Genomic DNA, 22982 nt, shown 5'->3' on the forward strand with positions numbered 1-22982 from the left:
ACTGCCTCGTACTCTATTCTAGATCGTACAATATGCATATTATTATTACTATTGGATAGAAAACACTCAAGTTTCTAAAACTGTTTGAATTATATCTGTGAGTAAAACAGAACTCATTTTGCAGCAAACTTCAAGACAGGAAGTGAAAAATCTGAAAACGATGCTCTGTTCCAGGGCCTGCCTATTGAATTGCCTTATATTTATGGATATGCATGCACTGCATACGCCTTCCACTAGATGTCAACAGGCAGTGGAAGGTGGAATGGGGTGTCTAGCTTGATCTGAGGTCGAACAAGAGCTCTTGGAATGACGTGTCCAGAATTTCCTTTCTCTACCTAGGCGCGGGAAGCACCTCCCTATTGTCTTATGATAAGCGTTCGGTATACACGGCTAATATCTCCGGCTTTGTTTTTAGTTGATACATATTAGAAAAACATCATAAAGTAGGTTTTTTCAACCGAGTTTCATCAGTTTATTCAACGTTTAATGGGACTTCTGGAGTTTTCCGTTCTCTGCGTCGAGAGAAATTGGGAACGTCATCAACATTGGCTAGCCTTGTGGAGCGAATTCGACAGGAGAGAAGGACATTCTAAAACCAAACAACAATTTATTCTGGACAAAGGACTAGATTCTGATGGAAGCTCAGCAAAAGTAAGAACAATTTATGATGTTATTTCGTATTTCTGTGGAAAATGTTGAGTCCTATTATTCGCGTTTTGGCGGGCGCTGTCTCGCTATAACGTAAGCTGTTTGTTATGGTAAAGTTATTTTTTAAAATCTAACATGGCGGTTGCATTAAGAACTAGTGTATCTTTCATTTGCTGTCCAACATGTATTTTTTAGTAAAGTTTATGATGAGTTCTTTGGTCAGATTAGGTGAGTGTCCAAACTAGCTCCGGACAATTTGGTGAATCGATGCTACATATTCACAATGTATAACCAAGGTTTGCAGCTCTAAATATGCACATTTTCGAACAAAACATAAGTGTATTGTATAACCTGATGTTATAAGACTGTCATCTGATGAAGTTGGTCAAGGTTAGTGATTAATTTTATATCTTTTGCTGGTTTTTGCGATCGCTACCTTTTGCTGCTAATAAATGCATTTGTGTGTTTGGCTATTGTGGTAAGCTAATATAATGCTATATTGTGTTTTCGCTGTAAAACACTTAAAAAATCGAAAATATTGGCTGGATTCACAAGATGTTTATCTTTCATTTGCTGTACACCATGTATTTTTCATAAATGTTTTATGATGAGTATTTAGGTATTTCACGTTGCTCTCTAATTATTCTGGCTGCTTTGGTGATATTTTTGATGGTAGCTGCAATGTAAAACTATGATTTATACCTCAAATATGCACATTTTCGAACAAAACATAAATTTATTGTATAACATGTTATAAGACTGTCATCTGATGAAGTTGTTTCTTGGTTAGTGACTAATTATATCTCTATTTGGTCGGTTTTGTGATAGCTACCTATGCGGTAGAAAAATGGTGAAAATATGCGGTTGAGTCTTTTGCTATTGTGGTTAGCTAATAGAAATACATAGTGTTTTCGCTGTAAAACATTTTAAAAATCGGAAATGATGGCTGGATTCACAAGATGTTTATCTTTCATTTGCTGTATTGGACTTGTGATTTCATGAAAATTATATTATATGATATCCCTGTCGCGTTAGGCTAGGCTATGCTAGTCAGCTTTTTTGATGAGGATGCTCCCGGATCCGGGATGGGTAGCAATGAAAGGTTAACTAAGCTAACTACAAGGCACCAGGCTATTTCCCTCACAGTGCTTAACTAAGCTAACTACAAGGCACCAGGCTACTTCCCTCACAGTGCTTAACTAAGCTAACTACAAGGCACCAGGCTACTTCCCTCACAGTGCTTAACTAAGCTAACTACAAGGCACCAGGCTACTTCCTTCGTACCATTAAGATTGTGCATAAGAAGAGAGAGGAGAGCATTATCATTGCCAAGGATGAAACAGCAGTGTGGTTTGACATGGTCAGCTCAACTAGCAGCAGAAGTCTTACTTCAGTATTCAACATTTGTCCATGTCGGGGGTTAAGGTTGTAAAAACAGAAATATCTTGCCCCTAGTGGACGGTATTGAAGGCCGGGAGACCTGGACAAATGTTGAATAGTGAAGAGTATCTGGTGTAATCGTGTTGCTACCAAGCGGGATACAAGGCACAACGAGTTAACCCTAACCCAAGGCACAACGAGTTAACCCTAACCCAAGGCACAACGAGTTAACCCTAACCCAAGGCACAACGAGTTAACCCTAACCCTAACCCAAGGCACAACGAGTTAACCCTAACCCAAGGCACAACAAGTCTTATGGCTTGGGGGTAGAAGCTGTTAAGAAGCCTCTTGGACCAAGACTCCACGCGCCGGTACCGTTTGCCGTTCGGTAGCAGAGAGAACAGTCTACGACTTGGGTGGCTGGAGTCTGACAATTTTCAGGGCCTTCCTCTGACACCGCCTGGTATAGAGGTCCTGGGTGGCAGGAAGCTTGGCCCAAGTGATATACTGTACGCACTAGTGCCTTGCGGTCAGAGCAGTTGCCATATCAGGCAGTGATGCAACCAGTCAGAATGCTCTCGATGGTGCACCTGTATAACTTTTTGAGGATCTGAGGACCAATGACAAATCTTTTCAGTCTCCTGAGGGGGAATAGGTTGTGTCGTGCCCTCTTCACGACTGTCTTGGTGTGCTTGGACCATGATAGTTTGTTGGTGATGTGGACACCAAGGAACTTGAAGCTCTCAACTTGCTCCACTACAGCCCCGTCAATGAGAATGGGGGCGTGCTCGGTCCTCCTTTTCCTGTAGTCCAGAATCATCTCCTTTGTCTTGATCACGTTGAGGGAGAGGTTGTTATCCTGGCACCACACGGTCAGGTCTCTGCCCTCCTCCCTACAGGCTCTCGTCGTTGTCGGTGATCAGGCCTACCACTGTTGTGTCATCGGCAAACTCAACGATGGTGTTGGAGTTGTGCCTGGCCATGCAGTCATGAGTGAACAGGGAGTACAGGAGGGGACTGAGCACGCACCCCTGAGGGGCCCCTGTGATGAGGATCAGCATGGTGGATGCGTTGTTACCTACCCTTACCACCTGGGGACGGTGCGTCAGGAAGTTCAGGATCCAGTTTCAGAGGGAGGTGCTTAGTCCCAGGGTCCTTAGCTTAGTGATGAGCTTTGAGGGCACTATGGTGTTGAACGCTGAGCTGTAGTTAATGAATAGCATTCTCACATAGGTGTTCCTTTTGTCCAGGTGGGAAAGGGCAGTGTGGAGTGCAATAGAGATTGCATCATCTGTGGATCTGTTGGAGGGTATGCAAATTGGAGTGGTTCTAGGGTTTCTGGGATAATGGAGTTGATGTGAGCCATGACCAGCCTTTCAAAGCACTTCATGGCTACAGACGTGAGTGCTACAGGTCGGTAGTCATTTAGGTAGGTTACCTTAGTGTTCTTGGGCACAAGGACTATGCTGGTCTGCTTGAAACATGTTGGTATTACAGACTCGGACAGGGAGAGGTTGATAAGGTCAGTGAAGACACTTGCCAGTTGGTCCTCCTGGTAATCCATCTGTCCCTGCGGCCTTGTGAATGTTGACCTGTTTAAAAGGTCTTACTTACATCGGCTACGGAGAGCGTGATCACACAGTCTTCCAGAACAGCTGGTACTCTCATGCATGCTTCAGTGTTGCTTGCCTCGAAGCGAGAATATAAATTATTTAGCTCGCATGGTAGGCTCGTGTCACTGGGCAGTTCGCGGCTGTGCTTCCCTTTGTAGTCTAATAGTTTGTAAGCCTTGCCACATCCGACGAGCTTCGGAGCCGGTGAAGTATGATTGAATCTTAATCCTGTGTTGATGCTTTGCCTGATTTATGTTTTTTTTGGAGGGCATAGCGGGATTTCTTATAAGCTCCTTGAAAACGGCAGCTTTACTGTACATGTTGCATATATCATTTTCCAAAAATAATGTATATATTATGTAATAATATGTAACTTCCAAATTTTCCCCTATCGCTCTATAAAATGATACAGTTTCACCCTGCAGCGATATCGTTTTCAGCCGGCTAGGTATGGGCAGGGTAACAGTATAATGTAGTGTACAATCCTGTCCCTTTTAGTGCTTGGCTGACTCCCAGAGGATGTTTAAGGGCCTTTCTGTTATGTCCACTCAATAAAACTGGACTAGTAACGCCAACCCCCAGGAAGTGAAATGGTCTCAAACTGGACTAGTAACGCCAACCCCCAGGAAGTGAAATGGTCTCAAACTGGACTAGTAACGCCAACCCCCAGGAAGTGAAATGGTCTCAAACTGGACTAGTAACGCCAACCCCCAGGAAGTGAAATGGTCTCAAACTGGACTAGTAACGCCAACCCCCAGGAAGTGAAATGGTCTCAAACTGGACTAGTAACGCCAACCCCCAGGAAGTGAAATGGTCTCAAACTGGACTAGTAACACCAACCCCCAGGAAGTGAAATGGTCTCAAACTGGACTAGTAACGCCAACCCCCAGGAAGTGAAATGGTCTCAAACTGGACTAGTAACGCCAACCCCCAGGAAGTGAAATGGTCTCAAACTGGACTAGTAACACCAACCCCCAGGAAGTGAAATGGTCTCAAACTGGACTAGTAACGCCAACCCCCAGGAAGTGAAATGGTCTCAAACTGGACTAGTAACACCAACCCCCAGGAAGTGAAATGGTCTCAAAATGGACTAGTAACACCAACCCCCAGGAAGTGAAATGGTCAGAGGTTAAGGTTGGGTAACTCACCCTTGCGTTGACTAGTGACCAGGCCATGGTGGTGGTGTCCAGCTTGTGAATGTCATTAGAGAAGCAGTCAGCCTGGAAGAGAGAAGAGAACAGGGGAATGTCATGGTAACGCCAAACAGAGGAGCTTCCCCAGGACACACGGGTCAGGGTTAGAGGTCAAGGATACTTACCAGCTGCTCATACCCTCCAAAGATGTACATGGCCTTCCCCAGGATGCAGGCTGAGTGGCCGTCTCTCGCTCCCGGAACCGTCCCAGATATCTTAGGGGTGAACCACCGGTGGTTGTCTGGGGACCAAACAGGCATGTTAACCTAACAGCAGGCACGTTATCCAGGAGATACTGTTCTAGAGACTGCAGCTGTGGATACACCAAGTGGAAACATCTAACCCACATTGCTAGCCAGGCACGTGTTCGGTCTGCTTTATTCCATCCAATAACGGGTGGATCTCCACTTCTAAATCAAGCTGACATACAACACAAACCATCAGGTGTACTTACTGACGTGGAAGGCATAGAGGACGTTGCAGGCCCCCTCCGTGTCGTTACGACCCCCCCAGATGTAGATGGTATCTTCCAGCAGCACGGCTGTGTGACCGTAACGCATGTAGGGGACATCCCTGGCATGTTCCCTACCACCTGTTCTCACTGGAGGCAACTACATCCACCGCAGAGAAACTAGAGAGGAGACCGAGACACTAGTATTACTACAGAGAGACACTAGTATTACTACAGAGAGACACTAGTATTACTACAGAGAGACACTAGTATTACTACAGAGAGACACTAGTATTACTACAGAGAGACACTAGTATTACTACAGAGAGACACTAGTATAACTACAGAGAGACACTAGTATAACTACAGAGAGACACTAGTATAACTACAGAGAGACACTAGTATTACTACAGAGAGACACTAGTATTACTACAGAGACACTAGTATTACTACAGAGACACTAGTATTACTACAGAGAGACACTAGTATTACTACAGAGAGACACTAGTATTACTACAGAGAGACACTAGTATTACTACAGAGAGACACTAGTATTACTACAGAGAGACACTAGTATTACTACAGAGAGACACTAGTATTACTACAGAGAGACACTAGTATTACTACAGAGAGACACTAGTATAACTACAGAGAGACACTAGTATTACTACAAAGAGACACAAATATTACTACAGAGACACTAGTATTACTAGAGACACTAGTATTACTAGAGACACTAGTATTACTAGAGACACTAGTATAACTACAGAGAGACACTAGTATAACTACAGAGAGACACTAGTATAACTACAGAGAGACACACGTATTACTACAGAGAGACACACGTATTACTACAGAGAGACACGTATTACTACAGAGAGACACGTATTACTACAGAGACACGTATTTCTACAGAGAGACACTAGTATTTCTACAGAGAGACACTAGTATTACTACAGAGAGACACTAGTATTACTACAGAGAGACACTAGTATTACTACAGAGAGACACTAGTATTACTACAGAGAGACACTAGTATTACTACAGAGAGACACTAGTATTACTACAGAGAGACACTAGTATTACTACAGAGAGACACTAGTATTACTACAGAGAGACACTAGTATTACTACAGAGAGACACTAGTATAACTACAGAGAGACACTAGTATAACTACAGAGAGACACTAGTATTACTACAGAGAGACACTAGTATTACTACATAGAGCCAGACACTAGTATTACTACATAGAGCCAGACACTAGTATTACTACATAGAGCCAGACACTAGTATTACTACATAGAGCCAGACACTAGTATTACTACATAGAGCCAGACACTAGTATTACTACATAGAGCCAGACACTAGTATTACTACATAGAGCCAGACACTAGTATTACTACATAGAGCCAGACACTAGTATTACTACATAGAGCCAGACACTAGTATTACTACATAGAGCCAGACACTAGTATTACTACAGAGAGCCAGACACTAGTATTACTACAGAGAGCCAGACACTAGTATTACTACAGAGAGCCAGACACTAGTATTACTACAGAGAGCCAGCCACTAGTATTACTACAGAGAGCCAGACACTAGTATTACTACAGAGAGCCAGACACTAGTATTACTACAGAGAGCCAGCCACTAGTATTACTACAGAGAGCCAGCCACTAGTATTACTACAGAGAGCCAGCCACTAGTATTACTACAGAGAGCCAGCCACTAGTATTACTACAGAGAGCCAGCCACTAGTATTACTACAGAGAGCCAGCCACTAGTATTACTACAGAGAGCCAGCCACTAGTATTACTACAGAGAGCCAGCCACTAGTATTACTACAGAGAGCCAGCCACTAGTATTACTACAGAGAGCCAGCCACTAGTATTACTACAGAGAGCCAGCCACTAGTATTACTACAGAGAGCCAGCCACTAGTATTACTACAGAGAGCCAGCCACTAGTATTACTACAGAGAGCCAGCCACTAGTATTACTACAGAGCCAGCCACTAGTATTACTACAGAGAGCCAGCCACTAGTATTACTACAGAGAGCCAGCCACTAGTATTACTACAGAGAGCCAGCCACTAGTATTACTACAGAGAGCCAGCCACTAGTATTACTACAGAGAGCCAGCCACTAGTATTACTACAGAGAGCCAGACACTAGTATTACTACAGAGAGCCAGACACTAGTATTACTACAGAGAGCCAGACACTAGTATTACTACAGAGAGCCAGACACTAGTATTACTACAGAGAGCCAGACACTAGTATTACTACAGAGAGCCAGACACTAGTATTACTACAGAGAGCCAGACACTAGTATTACTACAGAGAGACACTAGTATAACTACAGAGAGACACTAGTATTACTACATAGAGCCAGACACTAATATTACTACATAGAGCCAGACACTAGTATTACTACATAGAGCCAGACACTAGTATTACTACAGAGAGCCAGACACTAGTATTACTACAGAGAGCCAGACACTAGTATTACTACAGAGAGCCAGACACTAGTATTACTACAGAGAGCCAGACACTAGTATTACTACAGAGAGCCAGACACTAGTATTACTACAGAGAGCCAGACACTAGTATTACTACAGAGAGCCAGACACTAGTATTACTACAGAGAGCCAGACACTAGTATTACTACAGAGAGCCAGACACTAGTATTACTACAGAGAGCCAGACACTAGTATTACTACAGAGAGCCAGACACTAGTATTACTACAGAGAGCCAGACACTAGTATTACTACAGAGAGCCAGACACTAGTATTACTACAGAGAGACACTAGTATTACTACAGAGAGACACTAGTATTACTACAGAGAGACACTAGTATTACTACAGAGAGACACTAGTATTACTACAGAGAGACACTAGTATTACTACAGAGAGACACTAGTATTACTACAGAGAGACACTAGTATAACTACAGAGAGACACTAGTATAACTACAGAGAGACACTAGTATAACTACAGAGAGACACTAGTATAACTACAGAGAGACACTAGTATAACTACAGAGAGACACTAGTATAACTACAGAGAGACACTAGTATAACTACAGAGAGACACTAGTATTACTACAGAGAGACACTAGTATTACTACAGAGAGACACTAGTATTACTACAGAGAGACACTAGTATTACTACAGAGAGACACTAGTATTTCTACAGAGAGACACTAGTATTTCTACAGAGAGACACTAGTATTTCTACAGAGAGACACTAGTATTACTACAGAGAGACACTAGTATTACTACAGAGAGACACTAGTATTACTACAGAGAGACACTAGTATTACTACAGAGAGACACAAATATTACTACAGAGAGACACTAGTATTACTACAGAGAGACACTAGTATTACTAGAGACACTAGTATTACTAGAGACACACTAGTATTACTAGAGACACACTAGTATTACTAGAGACACACTAGTATTACTAGAGACACTAGTATAACTACAGAGACACACTAGTATAACTACAGAGACACACTAGTATAACTACAGAGAGACACACGTATAACTACAGAGAGACACACGTATTACTACAGAGAGACACACGTATTACTACAGAGAGACACACGTATTACTACAGAGAGACACACGTATTACTACAGAGAGACACACGTATTACTACAGAGAGACACACGTATTACTACAGAGAGACACACGTATTACTACAGAGAGACACACGTATTACTACAGACACACTAGTATTACTACAGAGAGACACTAGTATTACTACAGAGAGACACTAGTATTACTACAGAGAGACACTAGTATTACTACAGAGAGACACTAGTATTACTACAGAGAGACACTAGTATTACTACAGAGAGACACTAGTATTACTACAGAGAGACACTAGTATTACTACAGAGAGACACTAGTATTACTACAGAGAGACACTAGTATTACTACAGAGAGACACTAGTATTACTACAGAGAGACACTAGTATTACTACAGAGAGACACTAGTATAACTACAGAGAGACACTAGTATAACTACAGAGAGACACTAGTATAACTACAGAGAGACACTAGTATAACTACAGAGAGACACTAGTATAACTACAGAGAGACACTAGTATAACTACAGAGAGACACTAGTATAACTACAGAGAGACACTAGTATAACTACAGAGAGACACTAGTATAACTACAGAGAGACACTAGTATAACTACAGAGAGACACTAGTATAACTACAGAGAGACACTAGTATTACTACAGAGAGACACTAGTATTACTACAGAGAGACACTAGTATTACTACAGAGAGACACTAGTATTACTACAGAGAGACACTAGTATTACTACAGAGAGACACTAGTATTACTACAGAGAGACACTAGTATTACTACAGAGAGACACTAGTATTACTACAGAGAGACACTAGTATTACTACAGAGAGACACTAGTATTACTACAGAGAGACACTAGTATTACTACAGAGAGACACTAGTATTACTACAGAGAGACACTAGTATTACTACAGAGAGACACTAGTATTACTACAGAGAGACACTAGTATTACTACAGAGAGACACTAGTATTACTACAGAGAGACACTAGTATTACTACAGAGAGACACTAGTATTACTACAGAGAGACACTAGTATTACTACAGAGAGACACTAGTATTACTACAGAGAGACACTAGTATTACTACAGAGAGACACTAGTATTACTACAGAGAGACACTAGTATTACTACAGAGAGACACTAGTATTACTACAGAGAGACACTAGTATTACTACAGAGAGACGCTAGTATTACTACAGAGAGACGCTAGTATAACTACAGAGAGACGCTAGTATAACTACAGAGAGACGCTAGTATAACTACAGAGAGACGCTAGTATAACTACAGAGAGACGCTAGTATAACTACAGAGAGACGCTAGTATAACTACAGAGAGACGCTAGTATTACTACAGAGAGACGCTAGTATTACTACAGAGAGACGCTAGTATTACTACAGAGAGACGCTAGTATTACTACATAGAGCCAGACACTAGTATTACTACATAGAGCCAGACACTAGTATTACTACATAGAGCCAGACACTAGTATTACTACATAGAGCCAGACACTAATATTACTACATAGAGCCAGACACTAGTATTACTACAGAGAGCCACTAGTATTACTACAGAGAGCCACTAGTATTACTACAGAGAGCCACTAGTATTACTACAGAGAGACACTAGTATTACTACAGAGAGCCAGACACTAGTATTACTACAGAGAGACACTAGTATTACTACAGAGAGACACTAGTATTACTACAGAGAGACACTAGTATTACTACAGAGAGCCACTAGTATTACTACAGAGAGCCACTAGTATTACTACAGAGAGCCAGACACTAGTATTACTACAGAGAGCCAGACACTAGTATTACTACAGAGAGCCAGACACTAGTATTACTACAGAGAGACACTAGTATTATTACAGAGAGACACTAGTATTACTACAGAGAGACACTAATATTACTACAGAGACACTAGTATTACTACAGAGAGACACTAGTATTACTAGAGACACTAGTATTACTAGAGACACTAGTATTACTAGAGACACTAGTATTACTACAGAGAGACACTAGTATAACTACAGAGACACACTAGTATAACTACAGAGAGACACTAGTATAACTACAGAGAGACACTAGTATAACTACAGAGAGACACACGTATTACTACAGAGAGACACACGTATTACTACAGAGAGACACTAGTATTACTAGAGACACTAGTATTACTAGAGACACTAGTATTACTAGAGACACTAGTATTACTACAGAGAGACACTAGTATAACTACAGAGACACACTAGTATAACTACAGAGAGACACTAGTATAACTACAGAGAGACACTAGTATAACTACAGAGAGACACACGTATTACTACAGAGAGACACACGTATTACTACAGAGAGACACTAGTATTACTACAGAGAGACACTAGTATTACTACAGAGAGACACTAGTATTACTACAGAGAGACACTAGTATTACTACAGAGACACTAGTATTACTACAGAGAGACACTAGTATTACTACAGAGAGACACTAGTATTACTACAGAGAGACACTAGTATTACTACAGAGAGACACTAGTATTACTACAGAGAGCCACTAGTATTACTACAGAGAGCCACTAGTATTACTACAGAGAGCCACTAGTATTACTACAGAGAGACACTAGTATTACTACAGAGAGACACTAGTATAACTACAGAGAGACACTAGTATAACTACAGAGAGACACTAGTATTACTACAGAGAGACACTAGTATTACTACAGAGAGACACTAGTATTTCTACAGAGAGACACTAGTATTACTACAGAGAGACACTAGTATTACTACAGAGAGACACTAGTATTACTACAGAGAGACACTAGTATTACTACAGAGAGACACTAGTATTACTACAGAGAGACACTAGTATTACTACAGAGAGCCACTAGTATTACTACAGAGAGCCACTAGTATTACTACAGAGAGACACTAGTATTACTACAGAGAGACACTAGTATTACTACAGAGAGACACTAGTATTACTACAGAGAGACACTAGTATTACTACAGAGAGACACTAGTATTACTACAGAGAGACACTAGTATTTCTACAGAGAGACACTAGTATTACTACAGAGAGACACTAGTATTACTACAGAGAGACACTAGTATTACTACAGAGAGACACTAGTATTACTACAGAGAGACACTAGTATTACTACAGAGAGACACTAGTATTACTACAGAGAGACACTAGTATTACTACAGAGAGACACTAGTATTACTACAGAGAGACACTAGTATTACTACAGAGAGACACTAGTATTACTACAGAGAGACACTAGTATTACTACAGAGAGACACTAGTATTACTACAGAGAGACACTAGTATTACTACAGAGAGACACTAGTATTACTACAGAGAGACACTAGTATTACTACAGAGAGACACTAGTATTACTACAGAGAGACACTAGTATTACTACAGAGAGACACTAGTATTACTACAGAGAGACACTAGTATTACTACAGAGAGACACTAGTATTACTACAGAGAGACACTAGTATTACTACAGAGAGACACTAGTATAACTACAGAGAGACACTAGTATAACTACAGAGAGACGCTAGTATAACTACAGAGAGACGCTAGTATAACTACAGAGAGACGCTAGTATTACTACAGAGAGACGCTAGTATTACTACAGAGAGACGCTAGTATTACTACAGAGAGACGCTAGTATTACTACATAGAGCCAGACACTAGTATTACTACATAGAGCCAGACACTAGTATTACTACAGAGAGACACTAGTATTACTACAGAGAGACACTAGTATTACTACAGAGAGACACTAGTATTACTACAGAGAGCCAGACACTAGTATTACTACAGAGAGCCAGACACTAGTATTACTACAGAGAGCCAGACACTAGTATTACTACAGAGAGCCAGACACTAGTATTACTACAGAGAGCCAGACACTAGTATTACTACAGAGAGCCAGACACTAGTATTACTACAGAGAGCCAGACACTAGTATTACTACAGAGAGACAGACACTAGTATTACTACAGAGAGACAGACACTAGTATTACTACAGAGAGACACTAGTATTACTACAGAGAGACACTAGTATTACTACATAGAGCCAGACACTAGTATTACTACATAGAGACACTAGTATTACTACAGAGAGACACTAGTATTACTACAGAGAGACACTAGTATTACTACAGAGAGACAGACACTAGTATTACTACAGAGAGACACTAGTATTACTACATAGAGACACTAGTATTACTACAGAGAGCCAGAGATCAATGACATGCATGTCAGTCTCTCTTGGCTCAAAGTGGAGGAGAGATTGACTTCATCATTACTTGTTTTTATGAGAGGTATTGACATGTTAAATGCACCGAGCTGTCTGTTTGAACTACTAGCACACAGCTCAGACAGCCATTCATACCCCACAAGACATGCCACCAGAGGTCTGTTTAAACTACTAGCACACAGCTCAGACAGCCATTCATACCCCACAAGACATGCCACCAGAGGTCTGTTTAAACTACTAGCACACAGCTCAGACAGCCATTCATACCCCACAAGACATGCCACCAGAGGTCTGTTTAAACTACTAGCACACAGCTCAGACAGCCATTCATACCCCACAAGACATGCCACCAGAGGTCTGTTTAAACTACTAGCACACAGCTCAGACAGCCATTCATACCCCACAAGACATGCCACCAGAGGTCTGTTTAAACTACTAGCACACAGCTCAGACAGCCATTCATACCCCACAAGACATGCCACCAGAGGTCTGTTTAAACTACTAGCACACAGCTCAGACAGCCATTCATACCCCACAAGACATGCCACCAGAGGTCTGTTTAAACTACTAGCACACAGCTCAGACAGCCATTCATACCCCACAAGACATGCCACCAGAGGTCTGTTTAAACTACTAGCACACAGCTCAGACAGCCATTCATACCCCACAAGACATGCCACCAGAGGTCTGTTTAAACTACTAGCACACAGCTCAGACACCCATTCATACCCCACAAGACATGCCACCAGAGGTCTGTTTAAACTACTAGCACACAGCTCAGACAGCCATTCATACCCCACAAGACATGCCACCAGAGGTCTGTTTAAACTACTAGCACACAGCTCAGACAGCCATGCATACCCCACAAGACATGCCACCAGAGGTCTCTTCACAGTCCCCAAGTCCAGAACAGACTATGGGAGGCACACAGTACAACATAGAGCCATGACTACATGGAACTCTATTCCACATCAGGTAACTGATGCAACAGCAGAATCAGATTTAAAAACAGATAAAAATACACCTTATGGAACAGCAGGGACTGTGAAGAGACACACACACTGGTACAGACACACACACTGGTACAGACACACACACTGGTACAGACACACACACTGGTACAGACACACACACTGGTAACCCAAACCCCATTCCCCAGGTCCTCTTCTATACTTACTGACCCCATTCCCCAGGTCCTCTTCTGTACTTACTGACCCCATTCCCCAGGTCCTCTTCTATACTTACTGACCCCATTCCCCAGGTCCTGCTCTTCTGTACTTACTGACCCCATTCCCCAGGTCCTCTTCTATACTTACTGACCCCATTCCCCAGGTCCTGATTTTCTATACTTACTGACCCCATTCCCCAGGTCCTCTTCTATACTTACTGACCCCATTCCCCAGGTCCTGCTCTTCTGTACTTACTGACCCCATTCCCCAGGTCCTCTTCTATACTTACTGACCCCATTCCCCAGGTCCTGCTCTTCTGTACTTACTGACCCCATTCCCCAGGTCCTCTTCTATACTTACTGACCCCATTCCCCAGGTCCTGATTTTCTATACTTACTGACCCCATTCCCCAGGTCCTCTTCTATACTTACTGACCCCATTCCCCAGGTCCTGCTCTTCTGTACTTACTGACCCCATTCCCCAGGTCCTCTTCTATACTTACTGAACCCATTCCCCAGGTCCTCTTCTATACTTACTGACCCCATTCCCCAGGTCCTGCTCTTCTATACTTACTGACCCCATTCCCCAGGTCCTGCTCTTCTATACTTACTGACCCCATTCCCCAGGTCCTGCTCTTCTATACTTACTGACCCCATTCCCCAGGTCCTGCTCTTCTATACTTACTGACCCCATTCCCCAGGTCCTCTTCTGTACTTACTGACCCCATTCCCCAGGTCCTGCTCTTCTGTACTGACTGACCCCATTCCCCAGGTCCTGCTCTTCTATACTGACTGACCCCATTCCCCAGGTCCTGCTCTTCTATACTTACTGACCCCATTCCCCAGGTCCTCTTCTGTACTTATTGACCCCATTCCCCAGGTCCTCTTCTATACTGACTGGCCCCATTCCCCAGGTCCTGCTCTTCTGTACTTACTGACCCCATTCCCCAGGTCCTCTTCTATACTTACTGACCCCATTCCCCAGGTCCTCTTCTGTACTTACTGACCCCATTCCCCAGGTCCTGCTCTTCTGTACTGACTGACCCCATTCCCCAGGTCCTGCTCTTCTATACTGACTGACCCCATTCCCCAGGTCCTGCTCTTCTATACTTACTGACCCCATTCCCCAGGTCCTCTTCTGTACTTATTGACCCCATTCCCCAGGTCCTCTTCTATACTGACTGGCCCCATTCCCCAGGTCCTGCTCTTCTGTACTTACTGACCCCATTCCCCAGGTCCTCTTCTATACTTACTGACCCCATTCCCCAGGTCCTCTTCTATACTTACTGACCCCATTCCCCAGGTCCTGCTCTTCTATACTTACTGACCCCATTCCCCAGGTCCTGCTCTTCTATACTTACTGACCCCATTCCCCAGGTCCTGCTCTTCTATACTTACTGACCCCATTCCCCAGGTCCTGCTCTTCTATACTTACTGACCCCATTCCCCAGGTCCTGCTCTTCTATACTTACTGACCCCATTCCCCAGGTCCTCTTCTGTACTTACTGACCCCATTCCCCAGGTCCTGCTCTTCTGTACTGACTGACCCCATTCCCCAGGTCCTGCTCTTCTATACTGACTGACCCCATTCCCCAGGTCCTGCTCTTCTATACTTACTGACCCCATTCCCCAGGTCCTCTTCTGTACTTATTGACCCCATTCCCCAGGTCCTCTTCTGTACTTACTGACCCCTTTCCCCAGGTCCTGATCTTCTATACTGACTGACCCCATTCCCCAGGTCCTCTTCTATACTTACTGACCCCTTTCCCCAGGTCCTCTTCTATACTGACTGGCCCCATTCCCCAGGTCCTGCTCTTCTGTACTTACTGACCCCATTCCCCAGGTCCTGCTCTTCTGTACTGACTGACCCCATTCCCCAGGTCCTGCTCTTCTATACTGACTGACCCCATTCCCCAGGTCCTGCTCTTCTATACTTACTGACCCCATTCCCCAGGTCCTCTTCTGTACTTATTGACCCCATTCCCCAGGTCCTCTTCTGTACTTACTGACCCCTTTCCCCAGGTCCTGATCTTCTATACTGACTGACCCCATTCCCCAGGTCCTCTTCTATACTTACTGACCCCTTTCCCCAGGTCCTCTTCTATACTGACTGGCCCCATTCCCCAGGTCCTGCTCTTCTGTACTTACTGACCCCATTCCCCAGGTCCTGCTCTTCTATACTTACTGACCCCATTCCCCAGGTCCTCTTCTGTACTTACTGACCCCATTCCCCAGGTCCTCTTCTATACTTACTGACCCCATTCCCCAGGTCCTGCTCTTCTGTACTTACTGACCCCATTCCCCAGGTCCTGCTCTTCTATACTTACTGACCCCATTCCCCAGGTCCTCTTCTGTACTTACTGACCCCATTCCCCAGGTCCTCTTCTATACTGACTGACCCCATTCCCCAGGTCCTCTTCTATACTGACTGGCCCCATTCCCCAGGTCCTCTTCTATACTTACTGACCCCATTCCCCAGGTCCTCTTCTACACTGACTGACCCCATTCCCCAGGTCCTCTTCTACACTGACTGACCCCATTTCCCAGGTCCTCTTCCTTTCTTCCAACTCATCTGAAGAACTACACTACTTCATAATGACCGACAGATCCTGATGTCACCATGACATCAGAGGGCAAAATGATAGATCTTAAGATGAAAGTGGTTAGATTACAATATCAAAGGACTGGCCATTTGAAGTTGAGAAAGGAGGTAATTTAGGGAAAGACGAGCATGCATGGGACCTAGAACTGACCAAGCCCAGACGGTCATATCATCAATAATCGAGCTGTGTTTGGTCTATAACAGCTACCTGTGTTGAAGATGTGCACATCTATCTGTCTCAGCGTCTCGTAGTCGTCTCCAGAGCAGTACCCTCCGAAGGAGTACACCTTGTGTCCCACGGAGACGGCAGCATGGTTCACCCTCCGCGGCCCTCCGTCCAGGTGGGTCGTCCAGCGCCACATCCCACGCCCCTCAGCTAGCACCGCACCTGTCCTCCTCACCCTGGCAGCCTGTCACTACACCATCACCCTGTGTTCTGCTGCCACCTCATCCACCATCAGACACCACCTACCCAGACAGAGAGAGAGAGGAGAGGTGTTACAGCCCTTCAGACAGACACTACCTACCCAGACAGAGAGAGAGAGGAGAGGTGTTACAGCCATTCAGACAGACACCACCTACCCACACTAGAGGTCGACCGATTATGATTTTTCAACGCCGATACCGATTATTGGAGGACCCAAAAAAGCCGATACCGATTAATTGGCCGATTTTTTATTTATTTATTTGTAATAATGACAATTACAACAATACTGAATGAACACTTATTTTAACTTAATATAATACATCAATAAAATCTATTTAACCTCAAATAAATAATTCAACATGTTCAATTTGGTTTAAATAATGCAAAAACAAAGTGTTGGAGAAGAAAGTAAAAGTGCAATATGTGCCATGTAAGAAAGCTAACGTTTAAGTTCCTTGCTCAGAACATGAGAACATATGAAAGCTGGTGGTTCCTTTTAACATGAGTCTTCAATATTCCCAGGTAAGAAGTTTTAGGTTGAGGTTATTATAGGAATTATAGGACTATTTCTCTCTATACGATTTGTATTTCATATACCTTTGACTATTGGATGTTCTTATAGGCACTTTAGTATTGCCAGTGTAACAGTATAGCTTCCGTCCTTCTCCTCGCTCTGGGCTCGAACCAGGAACACATCGACAACAGCCACCCTCGAAGCAGCGTTACTCATGCAGAGCAAGGGGAACAACTACTCCAAGTCTCAGAGCGAGTGACGTTTGAAACGCTATTAGTGCGCACCTCGCTAACTAGCTAGCCATTTCACATCGGTGACACCAGCTTAATCTCACAGCGAAGAGCTGCTGGCAAAACGCACGAAAGTGCTGTTTGAATGAATGCTTACGAGCCTGCTGGTGCCTATCACCGCTCAGTCAGACTGCTCTATCAAATCATAGACTTAATTATATCATAATAACACACAGAAATACGAGCCTTAGGTCATTAATATGGTCAAATCCGGAAACTATCATCTCGAAAACAAGACGTTTATTCTTTCAGTGAAATACGGAACCGTTCTGTATTTTATCTAACGGGCGGCATCCATAAGTCTAAATATTCCTGTTACATTGCACAACCTTCAATGTTATGTCATAATTACGTAAAATTCTGGCAAATTAGTTCGCAACGAGCCAGGCGGCCCAACCTGTTGCATATACCCTGACTCTGCGTGCAATGAACGCAAGAGAAGTGACAATTTCACCTGGTTAATATTGCCTGCTAACCTGGATTTCTTTTAGCTAAATATGCAGGTTTAAAAATATATACTTCTGTGTATTGATTTTAAGAAAGGCATTGATGTTTATGGTTAGGTACAGTCGTGCAACGATTGTGCTTTTTTCGCAAAAGCGCTTTTGTTAAATCATCCCCCGTTTGGCAAAGTTGGCTATCTTTGTTAGGAAGAAATAGTCTTCACACAGTTTGCAATGAGCTAGGCGGCCCAAACTGCTGCATATACCCTGACTCTGTTGCAAGAGAAGTGACACCATTTTTCCTAGTTAAAAGAAATTCATGTTAGCAGGCAATATTAACTAAATATGGAGGTTTAAAAATATATACTTGTGTATTGATTTTAAGAAAGGCATTGATGTTTATGGTTAGGTACACGTTGGCGCAACAGTCCTTTTTGCGAATGCCACCGCATCGATTATACGCAACGCAGGACACGCAAGATAAACTAGTAATATCATCAACCATCAAGCTTTTTTCCGGATGCCCCAAACAATCGGAAAGGGGATTCATCAGAGAAAATGACTTTACCCCAGTCCTCAGCAGTCCAATCCCTGTTCCTTTTGCAGAATATCAGTCTGTCCCTGATGTTTTTCCTGGAGAGAAGTGGCTTCTTTGCTGCCCTTCTTGACACCAGGCCATCCTCCAAAAGTCTTCGCCTCACTGTACGTGAAGGTGCGCTCACACCTGCTTGCTGCCATTCCTGAGCAAGCTCTGTACTGGTGGTGCCCCGATCCCGCAGCTGAATCAACTTTAGGAGACGGTCCTGGCGCTTGCTGGACTTTCTTGGGCGCCCTGAAGCCTTCTTCACAACAATTGAACCCCTCTCCTTGAAGTTCTTGATGATCCGATAAATGGTTGATTGAGGTGCAATCTTACTGGCAGCAATATCCTTGCCTGTGAAGCCCTTTTTGTGCAAAGCAATGACGACGGCACGTGTTTCCTTGCAGGTAACCATGGTTGACAGAGGAAGAACAATGATTCCAAGCATCACCCTCCATTTGAAGCTTCCAGTCTGTTATCCGAACTCAATCAGCATGACAGAGTGATCTCTAGCCTTGTCCTCGTCAACACTCACACCTGTGTTAACAAGACTATCACTGACATGTCAGCTGGTCCTTTTGTGGCAGGGCTGAAATGCAGTGGAAATGTTTGAGGATTCAGTTCATTTGCATGGCAAATGCAATTTTGCAATTAATTGCAATTCATCTGATCACTCTTGATAACATTCTGGAGTATATGCAAATTGCCATCATACAAACTGAGGCAGCAGACTTTGTGAAAATGAATGTGTGTCATTCTCAAAACTTTTAGCCATGACTGTATATCCGGAGAGAGCCATCATTCCGTGAAACAAAGTACGTTACAGTCCCTGATGTTTCTCTGGTAGGAGATCCTCGCCCTGAGCTTGTCTATTTTATTTGTCCAGAGACTGAACATTAGCGAGTAATAGAAGTCCACTTCGAATACAGCTTCTCCGCCGGCAGCGTCTTGGAGCAGCCTCTGGGATAAGTTCAATTGCCCTGGAGGGTACGAACAAAGGATCCAATTGGGAAAGTCGTATTCCTGGTCGTAATGCTGAAGAGTTACCACCGCTCTGATATCCAAAATGTATTTCCGGCTGTATGCAACACAAAAAACGTTCTTGGCTGATAATGTAAGAAATAACACAAAAAAATACTGCCATGTCTGTCGGCGCCATCATCGAAACCAGGGATATAGTACGTTCTATGGGATGGTCATAAACTGCAGTAATTTATGTCTGAGATATGAACATGACCGGGGATTCAAACATCTGTATCTATTCATCATCATCAGCTTCTACCTGGTCTTCCTCACATTTCTGTTCGGCAAGTGGTGTCATCGGGAAAAGCCTGTATCCGTCCTTGATACAGTTTGGAAAACAACTTTTGAGGTTTGTCAAAATAGCATCTAGCTTGTCCAGTGTTAAATGCTACAGAGAGAATAAAGTGTTCTATTTGTCACAGACTGGTCTTCCCTGGCTGCCTGATCCTGCTGAAACCCCACAGACTGGTCTTCCCTGGCTGCCTGATCCTGCTGAAACCCCACAGACTGGTCTTCCCTGGCTGCCTGATCCTGCTGAAACCCCACAGACTGGTCTTCCCTGGCTGCCTGATCCTGCTGAAACCCCACAGACTGGTCTTCCCTGGCTGCCTGATCCTGCTGAAACCCCACAGACTGGTCTTCCCTGGCTGCCTGATCCTGCTGAAACCCCACAGACTGGTCTTCCCTGGCTGCCTGATCCTGCTGAAACCCCACAGACTGGTCTTCCCTGGCTGCCTGATCCTGCTGAAACCCCACAGACTGGTCTTCCCTGGCTGCCTGATCCTGCTGAAACCCCACAGACTGGTCTTCCCTGGCTGCCTGATCCTGCTGAAACCCCACAGACTGGTCTTCCCTGGCTGCCTGATCCTGCTGAAACCCCACAGACTGGTCTTCCCTGGCTGCCTGATCCTGCTGAAACCCCACAGACTGGTCTTCCCTGGCTGCCTGATCCTGCTGAAACCCCACAGACTGGTCTTCCCTGGCTGCCTGATCCTGCTGAAACCCCACAGACTGGTCTTCCCTGGCTGCCTGATCCTGCTGAAACCCCACACGTGATGACATCAGGGGGCAACCAACTGTCTGGTAGAGAACGTGGTGATGACATCAGGGGGCCAACCAACTGTCTGGTAGAGAACGTGGTGATGACATCAGGGGGCCAACCAACTGTCTAGTAGAGAACATGGTGATGACATCCAAGAGGGCCAACCAACTGTCTGGTAGAGAACGCAGTGATGACATCAGAGGGCCAACCAACTGTCTGGTAGAGAACGCAGTGATGACATCAGAGGGCCAACCAACTGTCTGGTAGAGAACGCAGTGATGACATCAGGGGGCCAACCAACTGTCTGGTAGAGAACGCAGTGATGACATCAGGGGGCCAACCAACTGTCTAGTAGAGAACGTGGTGATGACATCAGGGGCCAACCAACTGTCTGGTAGAGAACGTGGTGATGACATCAGGGGGCCAACCAACTGTCTGGTAGAGAACGTGGTGATGACATCAGGGGCCAACCAACTGTCTGGTAGAGAACGTGGTGATGACATCAGGGGCCAACCAACTGTCTGGTAGAGAACGTGGTGATGACATCAGGGGCCAACCAACTGTCTGGTAGAGAACGTGGTGATGACATCAGGGGCCAACCAACTGTCTGGTAGAGAACGTGGTGATGACATCATGGGGCCAACCAACTGTCTGGTAGAGAACGTGGTGATGACATCAGGGGCCAACCAACTGTCTGGTAGAGAATGTGGTGATGACATCCAAGAGAGCCAACCAACTGTCTGGTAGAGAACGTGGTGATGACATCAGGGGGCCAACCAACTGTCTGGTAGAGAACGTGGTGATGACATCAGGGGGCCAACCAACTGTCTGGTAGAGAACGTGGTGATGACATCAGAGGGCCAACCAACTGTCTGGTAGAGAACGCAGTGATGACATCAGGGGGCCAACCAACTGTCTGGTAGAGAACGTGGTGATGACATCAGGGGGCCAACCAACTGTCTGGTAGAGAACGCGGTGATGACATCCAAGAGGGCCAACCAACTGTCTGGTAGAGAACGTGGTGATGACATCAGGGGGCCAACCAACTATCTAGTAGAGAACATGGTGATGACATCCAAGAGGGCCAACCAACTGTCTGGTAGAGAACGCAGTGATGACATCAGGGGGCCAACCAACTGTCTGGTAGAGAACGCAGTGATGACATCAGAGGGCCAACCAACTGTCTGGTAGAGAACATGGTGATGACATCCAAGAGGGCCAACCAACTGTCTGGTAGAGAACGCAGTGATGACATCAGGGGGCCAACCAACTGTCTGGTAGAGAACGCAGTGATGACATCAGAGGGCCAACCAACTGTCTGGTAGAGAACGCAGTGATGACATCAGGGGGCCAACCAACTGTCTAGTAGAGAACATGGTGATGACATCCAAGAGGGCCAACCAACTGTCTGGTAGAGAACGCAGTGATGACATCAGGGGGCCAACCAACTGTCTGGTAGAGAACGCAGTGATGACATCAGAGGGCCAACCAACTGTCTGGTAGAGAACGCAGTGATGACATCAGGGGGCCAACCAACTGTCTGGTAGAGAACGTGGTGATGACATCAGGGGGCCAACCAACTGTCTGGTAGAGAACGCAGTGATGACATCAGGGGGCCAACCAACTGTCTGGTAGAGAACGCAGTGATGACATCAGGGGGCCAACCAACTGTCTGGTAGAGAACGCAGTGATGACATCAGGGGGCCAACCAACTGTCTAGTAGA

General features: G+C 44.4%; 1 protein-coding gene across 1 annotated transcript; it reads right to left on the reverse strand.

Moving 5' to 3' along the window:
* Positions 1 to 4789: 4789 nt before the first annotated feature.
* On the reverse strand, positions 4790 to 17581 carry LOC120037196 (kelch domain-containing protein 3-like; the record flags this gene model as incomplete). The annotated part of the gene is given in 4 exon segments (XM_038983373.1): positions 4790 to 4861; positions 4960 to 5075; positions 5289 to 5465; positions 17148 to 17581. Coding segments are annotated over 4 exon segments (519 nt in total), but the record flags the coding sequence as incomplete, so codon positions are not given.
* Between the last annotated feature and the right edge of the window lie 5401 nt (positions 17582 to 22982).

The sequence above is a fragment of the Salvelinus namaycush genome, unplaced genomic scaffold (assembly GCF_016432855.1).
Source record: "Salvelinus namaycush isolate Seneca unplaced genomic scaffold, SaNama_1.0 Scaffold1616, whole genome shotgun sequence".
NCBI classification, from domain to species: Eukaryota; Metazoa; Chordata; class Actinopteri; order Salmoniformes; family Salmonidae; genus Salvelinus; species Salvelinus namaycush.